The 12,529-nt window shown below is 59.5% G+C and overlaps 1 protein-coding gene across 1 annotated transcript in view; it reads left to right on the top strand.

The window, feature by feature from the left end:
- Window positions 1–12,529, top strand: part of PPM1F (protein phosphatase, Mg2+/Mn2+ dependent 1F) — a 41,144-nt gene that overhangs the window by 7,821 nt on the left and 20,794 nt on the right. The window contains exons 2-3 of the mRNA XM_006140197.3: window positions 2,896–3,165; window positions 11,903–12,048. Of these exons, the coding sequence (XP_006140259.1) occupies window positions 2,960–3,165; window positions 11,903–12,048 (352 nt within the window). The 5' untranslated portion in view covers window positions 2,896–2,959. The remainder of the gene's footprint in view (window positions 1–2,895; window positions 3,166–11,902; window positions 12,049–12,529) is intronic.

Genomic DNA, 12,529 nt, shown 5'->3' with positions numbered 1-12,529 from the left:
GGGAACGTGAAAACGCAAGCCCCCAGATCCGGGACTTGAACCGTGGTCAGCCATGCGGGAATTCCAGCACCCTAACCACCACGCCACCTGCTGCCTCCCCCTTTATTTTTCACTGTTAGACTTTTAACTTGACCCTGAGACCTTTTTCTCGCCCCCCACCCCTGTATTTCTTTTTCTTTTCTTTCTTTCTTCTTTTTTTTTTTTTTAATCTTCATGCTTCCAAAAGACTTATTCCAAGTTAGCCACCCTTGGTAAGGACGACCCTCCCTCAGCAGTGTTCTCGGTGTCGTGGGCTCTCTTCCACCTTTCTCCCTTTTCACGCTCATCCTCACCCTTCAACTCCAGATGCTGCCCACCACTGTCCTGTTGGCAACGTTCAGAGGCACGGTTAAGACTGATGATTCTTGGGACCAGCAGTTGGCATAATGGCTATGTCGCTGGACTCCCGTATAGTCGACCACGGTTCGAGTCCCGGACCCGGTGGCTTAAACTCACACCGGGCGCGTGTGCGTGCGTGCCCAAGATCCCGAGAGGAGAATAGAGGAGAAGGGATTGCGGCATGACCATCCCCCCTGGGGGGTGATTTCTCGCTTTCTGTCTCTCTATCTTTCTGGCGAGTGCACGTGCCCTATAGCAAAAACCCCTCAGAAAAAAACAAAAATAGACCGACGATTCTGGAGCCAACAAGTAGTGTCGTGGTTGTGGCTCTGGACTCCCACATGGCTGACCGCAGTTTGAGTCCTGGACCCAGCAGCTTGAAATTCACGCTGGGCACAAGTGTGCACGTGCCCAAAATCCCAAGAGGAGAATGGAGGAGAAGGGGTTGCAGCGGGACTCTCCCCCTAGGGGAGATTTCTCTCTTTCTCTGTCTCTCTCTGTCTCAACCACCGGCCCCTAAAAAAAAAAATTATTAAAAAAAAAAAAAAAAAAGAAGTAAGAGAAGACTCTGGCCCGCGGTCCTGCTGTCTCTATTCAGGTGTCAGAGCCTAGATGGCCTCAGGGGTGGCTGGGCTATGAAACTGCTCCCCTGATTCTCCTGCCTAGGATTCAGGGTGCTCCTCACACTCGAGACAGGTGACCCCTGGAAGGGAACCCTGTGTTTGCCCTGGGCTGTGTCTGAGTCAGGACTTTAGGCAAAGTCTGAGGTGGAGGTGGGAGGCAGAGGTTGCATTAGGTGATACACCCAGGTGCCTGTGACAGGAAGCGGGGCCTGAGCAGGGCCGGGCTGCGGCATCGGCCTGTGACTGGGGGAGTAGGAGCCAGGTGGGGTGGAGTCGAACCCCTGGGAGTGATGGCAGTGAGGGGAGCTCCAGGAACCTTGCGCTGGGACAAAAGGCAATCCAGGTGGGCCCTCGGGTGTCCAAGGGAGTAACAGACCAGAAAGCTGCAGAGACTGGCGGCCTGGGGGTGGGGGTGCAGAACCAGGCAGGGTGGATCGGCCAGGTGGTTCTGAGCCAGCCTGGAAGAAAAGCCGGAGGCCCGCCCTGGGGAGGAGGGTCAGGCGGTGACGCCTGGAGTTCTGGAGTCCCTCTCAGACCACGTCCTCTCTGTCCTCAGAGCTCGCACGAGAGAAAGCCCCCGCAAACCCCCATGTTCTCATCTGGGAAGTGGGGGTGTCCTGGCTCATGGGGGCCACAGGACCTGACAATTCCTAAGCCTTGGTGTTCTAAGAATGGGGGGAAAAGGGCCTGAAAGACGGGGAGCTGGTAACCCTGGGGGGCCAGCAGCCCAGGACAAACACAGCCTCTCCTCCAGGGAACTGAGATGCCTGAACCAGTCACAGTTCACCGCCCCCACGGTGAGAGGAAGGGACAGGCGTGACCATTCCAGAGCCCTCCCGCCTGTCCCTGGTTAACCCTTGCTTCTCTCGTGCCCATCCCTCAGCCAGCCCTGCCTACCTGTGGAGAGCATTCCGGCCCCAGCTCTGGTCTCCGGCAGCTGAGACCTGCCCCTGGCCCGGGGTGTGCTGGCCTTTTTCTTCCTCCCCCCTCGCAGCTGCTGTATCCGGGCAAGTGTCCCACTTCCCATCTGGACACCGCTCCCGGGCTCCTCACCTGGGAGCCCTCCTGGCAGGCGAGGTCTCGTGACCAGGGTGAAGCCTTTCTCCTGTCTGATGGCCTGGCCCTGGGGTCCCTCTCCTGCCTGTCACATCTGCCACCCCCTGCCGGGAGGATACCTTCCTTCTCTGTCACTTCCTTTTTTTGGGGAGAGGTTTTTGCTATAGGGCGCATACGCTTACCAGAAAGACAGAGACAGAGACATAGAAAGCAAGATATCACCCCCCAGGGTGGATGGCCATGCTGCAATCCCTTCTCCTCCATTCTCCTCTCAGGATCTTGGGCGCGCTATAAAACACACACCTGGCGTGTTTCTCGAGCTGCCTGGGTCCAGGACTTGAACTGCACACTTGGCCATGTGGGATCCAGCTGTCTTCACCACCACACCAAACTGACTCTATTTTTGTCATAGTCTAAAACAGACTTATTACTATTATTTTGGAGAGGTTTTTGCTATAGGGCACATGTGCTCGCCAGAAAGACAGAGAGAGACAGAGAGACAGAAAGTGAGAAATCACACCCCAGGGGGGATGGCCACACTGCAATCCTTTCTCCTCCATTCTCCTCTCGGGATCTTGGGCACACACGCACACGCGCCCAGCGTGAGTTTTAAGCCACCAGGTCCAGGACACAAACCGTGGTCGACTACGTGGGAGTCCAGCGATGTAGCTGTTACGCCATCTGCCATCCCTCGGAGCTCTCGTTTGTGCCTCTGAACCGTGCAGGCTGGTGCTTGGTGCCATGCTGTTCGTGGTGTGGGTGAAGACCGCTGTGCCCGCGCCTCGCACCGTAAGACGCTTGTTGCCTGGGAGTTTCTGACTCTGAGTTCCCTCCCCAGGGAGAAGGCTGAGTGGAGACCCTCTCCCCGGGCCCAGCCGCAAGCCCCCCGGGATGCTCTGGGCATGGCCTCTACAGCCCCACAGAAGAGCAGCCAGATGGCGTCTGGCACGGAGGAGACCCCAGGCTTCCTGGACGCGCTCCTCTGCGACTTCCCGGCCCCGCTGAGCCCGGACAGCGCTCTGCCATGGAAGGCCCCGGGGATGACGCTGAGCCAGGAGGAGGTGGAGGCCGAGCTGGCCGAGCTGGCCCTGGGCTTCCTGAGCAGCAGGTAGGCCGGTGCACCGTGGGCTGACGGGTCTGGGAGCGAGGCATGGCGTCTGTCACGTGTCCACCTCAACCCTGTCTGCGGCTGCTGGAACACAGCGCCGAGAACTAGGCAGCTGCAGCGACAGGATGCATTCTCTCCCAGTTCTGGGCCAGGATCTCAGATCACAGTCTCTGCGGGCCTTGTTCTCTCCAAGGCCGTGGGGGACCTGCGTGGGCTTCTCTCTTAGTGCCCAGGGCCGCCTTGTTATCTCCTGGCTTTGTAAGCTCATCCCCCGGTCTCGCCTTCAGGTTCCATGGCATCCTCCCCCTGCGTCTGTCTCTGCAGGCCTCCTCTCCCTGTCTGCATGTCTCTGTAGCTTCTTCTCTTAGAAGGACACCAGTCAGGGGCCAGCAGGTGGCGTAATGGTCACATAGCTGGACTCCCACGTAGTCGACCACCGTTCAAACCCTGAAACTGGCAGCTTAAAACTTACACCAGGCGCGTGTGCGTGCGGGCCCAAGATCCCGAGAGGAGAATGGAGCAGAGGTTGCGGTGTGGCCATCTCCCCTGGGGGGTGATTTCTTGCTCTCTGCCTCTCCAGTGAGTGCACGTCCCTATAGCAAAAATCTCTCACCTAAGGAGATAAAAAGGGGCACCGGTCACATTCGGTCACCAACTGCCCCGGTGGACGATGACCACACCTGAACATCACCAAGTGCATTTGATAAGACCTGTCTCACCAAAGGTCACACTGCGAGCCGCTGGGGGCTGAGACTTGACCCGTCTACCAGGGAGACACCGTTTAATGCATAACAGGCCAAGCAGCAGGGCTTGCGTCTGCCCCATCTTACAGATGAGGAGGCAGAGGTCGGTGGGTCAGGAAGTGGCTGTGGCCTTGTGTTGGGGGACGGGGGGCAGGACTATGTGGCCCCCTCTGGCCACAGTGGTCCAGAAGCTGGTGCTGTCCCCAGTTCACAGATGAGGCTGTGGCCCCGAGAGGCAGCACGCCCAGCTCAGGTCTCGTGGAGACAGAGTAGCGTGTCCACACAGATCCAGTACCGCCCCCTCCTGGGCCCACCCCAGGGGTCCCTGCCTCCGAAGACCCAGGCATGGTCCTGGTGGCCCTCCCCAGTTTCATTCATTCATTCATCTTGGACGTATCTGTCCCCTGAAAGACGGCGGAGGGCAAGGTCTCCCTCAGACCCTCTGCCCAGACAGCTGCGGTTATTGGAGTCGAGCTGCCCCGATGGCGTCAGGCTGGCTCACGGAGCGGGGAGGGCTGGCAGGCCACAGGCGTGTTTGGGAAGCGTGTCCCTCCCCAAGGGGATGTGCCATGGCCCCAAGTCCTAGCATTCCCCACGGGTCGTCCGTACCTCCCCCGACATGGACATGCCCTTGGCGTGGCGTCTGCCCACACCCTGGCCCGCAGCCTCGGCGCCCTCTGCTCAGCATCCCCCGGACGTGCAATTCCTTGTCCTTTGCGCCGATCGACTCCCCTGACACCCCGCGATGGCCTGATGGCCCGATTACTGGAACCCTGCCCGAGGCTGCGACGTGGTCACCGCACTCGCCCTGTGCCGTGTGGGAACCGAGGCAGGGAGCACGTCAGTTCCAGGGCCGTGCCCCACCTGCGTCCTCCACAACCACAAGACTCAGGGGAAATGCTCAATGACCGTGAGCCTCGGGGGGCATGAAGGGTGTTGTTGGCTTGTTTTGGAATCGGTTTGGGGGGGTGTCAGTGATCGCCCTTGGGATGGGCCAGCGTGGATGCTGGATTTGGGACGTGAAGGCAGGTCTCCAGAGGAAGTCCAGGGAGTTCTCAGGCCACTCCCAGCCCGATCCCCAGGAGCCATGGGGCCGCCCGTGGAGATGACAGGGGTCATCACTCTCTCAGAGTCTCAGGGGCAGTGGGGAGGAGGGCCAGGCCTGGAGGATCGGGGTTCCCTGGCCCCGGTGTGGGGAGGAGGAGGGCAGAGAAGCTGTCCTGGGAGACGACAGAGCCCTGGGTGTTAGACGGACTTCTGAGTGGGGAGGAACCAGCCATGGGGCCCAGAGGAGGGACACGCCTGGGGGCAGGAGTGGGGGATCAGGACTGAGGAAGCTGGTTTTGTTTCACAGCAGTGAAAATGGGAGGGGATGAGGGCCCAGCCGTGGTGGTGCCCAGAGTGCCTCCGCTCCGGAAGTCGCATGGGAGGCACAGGTTCGGTTCCCGGGCCAGCCCGAGCACCCTGGTCCAGTTGTATGTGCCTGTACTCCTCGCTGATTGGAGGATGGGACAGGACCTAGTCAGAAATTCCCCTGTCATTTTCCCTCCCCTTCCCCCTTCATACACAGGAAAAGGTCACGCGAGGCCGTGAGGTATGCGGAGGGCCAGGGCGGTGGCAGGAGCAGCAGGTAGTCTGCTCAGGGAGGGGCCTAAGTGGGGCCTTCAGGGGCCACAGGGCCTGGGAAGTGGGTTTAGTTCTTGTCTGAGGTGGATGGTGGTCGTTCGTGATGGGCGAGGGCAGAGGCGGCAGGGAGGGAGCAGTGCGGCTGGAGCTCCCTGGGCCTGAAGCTGCAGGGGAGCACAGAGCGAGGTGTGAACCCACCTCCACCACCTGCCCTCTGATGAAGCGCAGTCCTTGCGGTCTGGCGTCTCTACCGTCCCGGTGGGGATGGGCTCGTGCTGTGTTGTTCTTCTCTAGCATTTTGCTTCCTGTAAGATGCAGATTCATCAGTCATCACATGCACCGGCACCCACGCTCACCCCACGAGCGCCTGCACACACACACACACACACACACACACCCCTCAGCCCCCACGCTCACCCCACGAGCACCTGCACACACACATGCACCAGCCCCCACCACACTCACCCTACGAGCACCTGCACACACACACATGCACCGGCACCCACGCTCACCCCACGAGCGCCTGCACACACACACACACACACACACACACCCCTCAGCCCCCACGCTCACCCCACGAGCACCTGCACACACACATGCACCAGCCCCCACCACACTCACCCTACGAGCACCTGCACACACACACATGCACCGGCACCCACGCTCACCCCACGAGCGCCTGCACACACACACACACACACACACACACCCCTCAGCCCCCACGCTCACCCCACGAGCACCTGCACACACACATGCACCAGCCCCCACCACACTCACCCTACGAGCACCTGCACACACACACATGCACCGGCACCCACGCTCACCCCACGAGCGCCTGCACACACACACACACACACACACACACCCCTCAGCCCCCACGCTCACCCCACGAGCACCTGCACACACACATGCACCAGCCCCCACCACACTCACCCTACGAGCACCTGCACACACACACATGCACCGGCACCCACGCTCACCCCACGAGCGCCTGCACACACACACACACACACACACACACCCCTCAGCCCCCACGCTCACCCCACGAGCACCTGCACACACACATGCACCAGCCCCCACCACACTCACCCTACGAGCACCTGCACACACACACATGCACCGGCACCCACGCTCACCCCACGAGCGCCTGCACACACACACACACACACACACACACCCCTCAGCCCCCACGCTCACCCCACGAGCACCTGCACACACACATGCACCAGCACCCACCACACTCACCCTACGAGCACCTGCACACACACACATGCACCAGCACCCACGCTCACCCCACGAGTGCCTGCACACACGCACATACACACATGCACCAGCACCCACGCTCACCCTACGAACTCCTGCACACACACACACATACACACACACACGCACCAACACCCATGCTCACCCTACAAGCGCCTGCACACACACACACACACACACACACGTATTGGCACCTATGCTCACCTCATGAGCACCTGCACACACACACACACACACACACACACACACACACACAGCAGCATCACGCTCATCCCACAAGCTCCTGCAGACCCACATGCCCGCATGCACCAGACCCACGCTCACACATACTCCATGAGCACCTGCACACTCGCAAACCTGCATGCACAAGCATCCACACTCACACACACTTAAACGCTCTTACACGTAAGTGTCCCCACACCCTTGCACACTCATGCATGTGCATATGTGCACACACTCCTGTTTGACTTGCAGACCGGCTCTCTCTCCTGCTTTCTGTCCCCATAGCCAAGTTTGGGCTCTTGAGTGTAAAGGGCTCTGGCCTTGTTGGTCCATGGGGTTCTTTTTTTTTTCTTTTTTTTTTTTTTTTTTTTATTAAGTTTTTGCCATTGGGCACGTGAACTTACCAGAGAAAGACAGAAGGAAAGTGAGAAGTCACCCAAGGGGTGATGGCCACACCGCAACCCCTTCTCCAGTCTCCTCTTGGCATTTTGGGCAGGCCTGCATATGCACTCGGTGTCATTTTCAAGTCGCCAAGTTTGGGACTTGACCCACTCCATCAGCCGTGTGGGACCCCCATGACTTAGCCTCCATGCCACCCGCTGGCCCCCAGGGGTTCTTTTCCAGGTTGAAACTGGCGCCCTCCTGTGGCCACGCAGCAGTCAGATGGCTGCGCCCCCGGGTGGACTGGTTCCGTGTCCTTCCTCCCCTGTCCTCAACGTCTCCACGTCACATCTCTGGGTCCCGAGCAGTGTGTCCCCTACGCTGCGATGACCTACACGCAGCCTCCATCCCTGCTGGGCTGGGACCTGCTCGTAACCCCTGCCCCCTGCAGTGGGCACAGCTAGCTTTTCTGGCCTTAAGTTTGCCTTGCCCTGGTCCCTCTGCCAGGAGCTCTTCCCTGAACCGGCCAGACCAGGGGTGACTTTGGACCTCTAGGGCGTGTCTGAGGGTGGGACCCCAGGATGCAGCAGAGCCATGTCCAGGAAGGGGGTGCTGGGGGCCTGTGGGCAGGCATTGTGTGGGTCCTCTCTGCGGAAGCCGCCTCCCTGCCCCAGCTGCTCCGTGGCAGGCAGGAAGCCCAAGCCTGATGTCACCGGGCCAAAGAACAGGCGTCTCTCCTCCCTGCTGGGAAAAAGGAAAAAGCCCGCGCTTGGCAGGAAACCCCTGAACTGCGGAGGAACTCAGGTCTCATGTCCTGGCTGGTTGTTTTTCAAAGGCGGTTCCAGAAGCTTCTCCCCTGAGTCACCCTGTCACGTAAAAAGTCAGGAATTCGTCCCAGTAGATCCCTAAGACCATCCCTGAGACCTCCAGTCCCCTGCCAGCCCCCACAGGACGTGACCCATCAGCCAGGCTGGGAGGTCCTGGCCCTCCAGTGAAAGCTGGGCGTGTCGGGGCCACTGGGTGGGGTGGTGGTTAAGGTGCTGGACTTCCACATGGCTGACTGCGGTTTGAATCCTGGACCTGGCAGCTTGCTCTCTCACTACTCCCCTGCGTCTCCCTCTCTGTCTCTCTCTGGTGAGTACACATGCCCTATAGCACATTTTTAAAAAAAAGTAATAATAACAACAAATAAAGTTAAATAAACAATTAAAAAGGGACCAGCAGTTAGCATAATGGCTATGTCGCTGGACTCCCATGTAGTCGACTGTAGTTCGAGTCCCGGACCCGGTGGCTTAAACTCACGTCGGGCGCGTGTGCGTGCGTGTCCAAGATCCCGAGAGGAGAATGGAGGAGAAGGGATTGCGGCGTGGCCATCTCCCCTGGGGGATAATTTCTCGCTTTCTGTCTCTCTGTCTGTCTGGCGAGTGCACACACCGTATAGCAAAAACCTCTCAAAAAAAAAAAAAAAAGTAAAAAGTAAAATACAACTGGGAGTGTCAGCTTAGCAAAGAGGCACCGCGAGACACTTGGTGTCTCTGTCTCTGTCTGTCCCCCTAGAGACGGATGAATGGGTGGATGTGTATCATTCAGCTCCCAGGGACCCCCTGAGTGGGGAGGAAGATGCAGAGGGTCAGGGTGCATCCCAGAAGCTGCAGGAGTACCGGGAGGAGTGACCTGTCCTGTCTGGGGGAGCCAGGGAGGGCATCCCACAGACCGGGCGTGTGAGTCAGACCCCAAGGTGCAAAGCCTTTCCCTCTGGGGACAGGAATGGTCACGTGTGCTGCAGAATCTCAGACCACGTAACCCCCGTTCTCTTTGGCCATGGCTGGCTTCCGTCTCTACTGACACCCCGCCTCTTTGAGTTTCAGCCTGCAGCTCCCGTCTCTGCACGCTCCCTCCCTCTGCACCCTGCGGGCCCCTGCTCACGCTTCAGCTCTGTCCTGTGACATTCAAAGCCACCTGTCAAGTCTCACTGATCCGAATCGTTCCTGGGGGCCATTCTTGGGGGTCATCCTCTCTTCTCTCTCTGGTTTCTCCCTGGCTGTCCCCTGTGGGCCCCAGGCCCCCACCTCTTGCAGCTCCATCGCCTGCTCCCTAAACCTCTCATCCTCGAAGAACCTGAGACTCAGCATGGAAACAGCCCATTCCCCATTCCCTGGCCCACACCCACAGCTGTTAGGTAACTGCACTGTCCGGGCTGGCCCTGTAGCCCAGTGGTTAAGCACTATGCGTTGGGAGCCAGATCCCACCTGGCCACCTGCAGTTCAAATCTCGGCCCTAGAAGCTTGAAAAGCATGCCAGGTGCATGTGTGTGCATGCACAAGACCCCGATGGGAGGGGGGTGGAGGAAGGGGCGGCAGCACGACCACACCCTACTGGGGGGCTCCCGTGCACTCACTCTCTCTCACATTCTCTCTCTCTGGCAAGTGCACGCACACTCTGGGAATTAAAAAAAAATTAGCTGTGGGAACCAGCAGTTGGCGAAATGGCCATGTCGCTGGACTCCCATGTAGTCGACCGCGGTTCGCATCCTGGACCCGGTGGCTTAGAACTCACGCCGGGCGCGTGTGCGTGCGTGCCCAAGATCCCGAGAGGAGAATGGAGGAGAAGGGATTGCAGTGTGGCCATCCCTCCTGGGGGGTGATTTCTTGCTTTCTATCTCTCTGTCTCTCTCTGTCTGGCGAGCGCATGCGCCCTATAGCAAAAACCTCTCAAAAAAAAAAAAAAAAATTAGTTGCACCAGGGCTGGAGCGCGTGCATCTGTGCCCAGGTGTCTGCCCTGGCCCCTTTCCCTCTCCTTAGAACCCACCATATCAAGTAAAGTTCTCACCCTCTTAATACCTTCACAACAAAATCTCGACACATGAATTTTGGTGGACCATCCGTACCATCGCTGCCCCCATCCACCAGTTGCTCAGAACAGAATCTCTGAGGCTGTCCCTGTTCCTCCTCTCCCCCAGCTTCCCCCATATCAGCGCCCCCCTCCCCCCGATATCACTCTGTCCTGTCCTCTCCCGTCTGTCACCACCACCCCTTGCCACTCACTCCTCATCCTCTGTCCTCTGGACTGGGGTCACCGCCCCCCACCAGCGTCTACTCTGTGCTCAGGTCAGAGGTCTCCGTCCGGTTGTGCCACGTCCCACGTCAGAACAGACCGGCCAGTGGCTCCCTGTTGCCGTGAAGCCTGGCTCACCCCCTGTTCCCCTGGCCCCTGTACCCCGCCGCCCCAATGACCCGATCTCTCCAGGGACCTCGTGAGCTGCCAGCCCCCGGGCCGCGCGCTCCCTGGGCCACCTTCCTGGGGCGGCTGTACCGCAGCACCGCAGACCTGGCAGCTTGGACAGCGGCGGTCATGGTCCCACTGTCCTGAGGACTACAGGTCCTGGGTCAAGGTGTCAGCAGGGCCGGTCCCCCCGGTGGTTTGTGATCAGTCCTTCACTTGTGGGCTTCACCCGGGTCTCTGCCTCAAGTTCCCATGGCATTCTCCCCGTGGGCGTGCCTGTCCAGATTTCTTCCCTTGATAAAAGTTAATTGTTGAAGGGGCTGGCAGGTGGTGTGGTGGTTAGGGCGCTGGACTCCCACATGGTTGACCATGGTTCGAGTCCTAGACTTGGAGGCTCGCTCGCTCGCTCTCTTCCCCTTTCCCTCCCTCCTTCCCTGTCCCTGTTGCTTTTTTGGACAAATTTAAATAAATCAAGTAAGATAAAAATAATTCTTTAAAAAAAAAAAAAAGGTTTTAATGGTTGGTGCCAGCAGATGGCGTAGTGGTTACGTCACTGACTCCCACATGGCCGACTGTGCTGTGAGTCCCTGACCCAGTGGCTTGAAAATCACGCCAGGCACGCGTGCCCGAGATCCCGGGAAAAGAAAGGATTGAGGAGGTGCTTTCTCACTTTCCCTCTCGGTGTCTCTGTCTCTGTCTGTCTCCTCTAACAGAGACGCCCTCCTGCTGTTAGTGCGACGCAGTCCGTCTTACCTATTCTGTCTACAGCGACCCTACTCCAGATGAGGTCTGAGGTTCTGGGAGCCAGGGCCTCAGTGCATGAATTTGAGGGGCCACAGTTCAATGCACAGTGCTCCCCAAGCCCTGGAGACTGTAGGCATGGGTGACCCCGCTCCCCTCACCACTCCAGCCCCCCCGTGGCACATGGAAGGGGAACCGTCATCGGCTTGGATGGCAGGTGGTCTGCCTGGCCACCGAGGCCCAGGACACAGCTCACACACCTCTGTGACCCCCCCCTTCCTCCTCCCAGCCTGGTGCACGTTCAGCCCAGGCAGCTCCCCATGGACGGGTCACTTGAACGTCCATCCCAATTCCCAAGGACAGGGTCACCCGGCCGCAGGGTATGAGCCACCAGCCACCCTGGAGAGGCCTCCCCGAGTGTGTGGGGAGCTGAGGTCTCTGTGGGGAACACTGGGGCCGGCAGCCAGGGCCACGAAGCCAGGCGTGGGCTCGCTGGGGCGCGGCCCTGGCCTCACCTCGGTTCGATTCCCATCCGCAGGAACGCTCCGCCACCGCTGGCTGCGTCTCTGGCCCACGCGGCCGTGTCTCAGCTGCTGCAGACGGACCTCTCTGAATTCAGGAAGCTGCCCAGGCCGGAGGAGGACGAGGAGGAGGAGGAAGAAGAAGAGAAGACCCCTGTGACCCGTGAGTTCTCTTTCGTCTCAGGTGGCCCTGGGCCCGCGTCGCAGGCCACAGACCAAGGGTGAATCTGGGGAGCGCCCTGAGCAGGGCCATGGCAGGCGGCCGAGGCGAAGCCAGAGGAAGTGCGACACGCCGGAAGGTGGCGCCCAGTCGGTGCAGATCGGTGCCGACCCGCGAGCTGGGCGTGCAGGGCCGGCCGTGGTGGTGCAGCTGCAGCACACGCTCCACAGAGCCGGCTCCGGGTGGAAGTGGGGTTCAGTCCCCAGGAGCCCCTCGCTGGCCACAGGCATGTCTGCCATCCCCTCCCCCCCTACGTCTCAAGTGTAGCGGTTACATCGCTGGACCTCCCACGTGATTGACCGCGGTTCAAGTTGCTGACCCAGTGACTTGAAAATTATGGTGGGCCGGGGACCAGCAGTTAGCGTAATGGCTATGTCGCTGGACTCCCACGTAGTCGACCGCGGTTCGCATCCTGGACCCGGTG

This window comes from Tupaia chinensis, unplaced genomic scaffold (genome assembly GCF_000334495.1).
Source record: "Tupaia chinensis unplaced genomic scaffold, TupChi_1.0 Scaffold000024_1, whole genome shotgun sequence".
Lineage (NCBI taxonomy): Eukaryota > Metazoa > Chordata > Mammalia > Scandentia > Tupaiidae > Tupaia > Tupaia belangeri.
The sequence above is the reverse complement of the archived record's forward strand: the minus strand, read 5'-3'. Positions and strand labels throughout refer to the sequence as shown.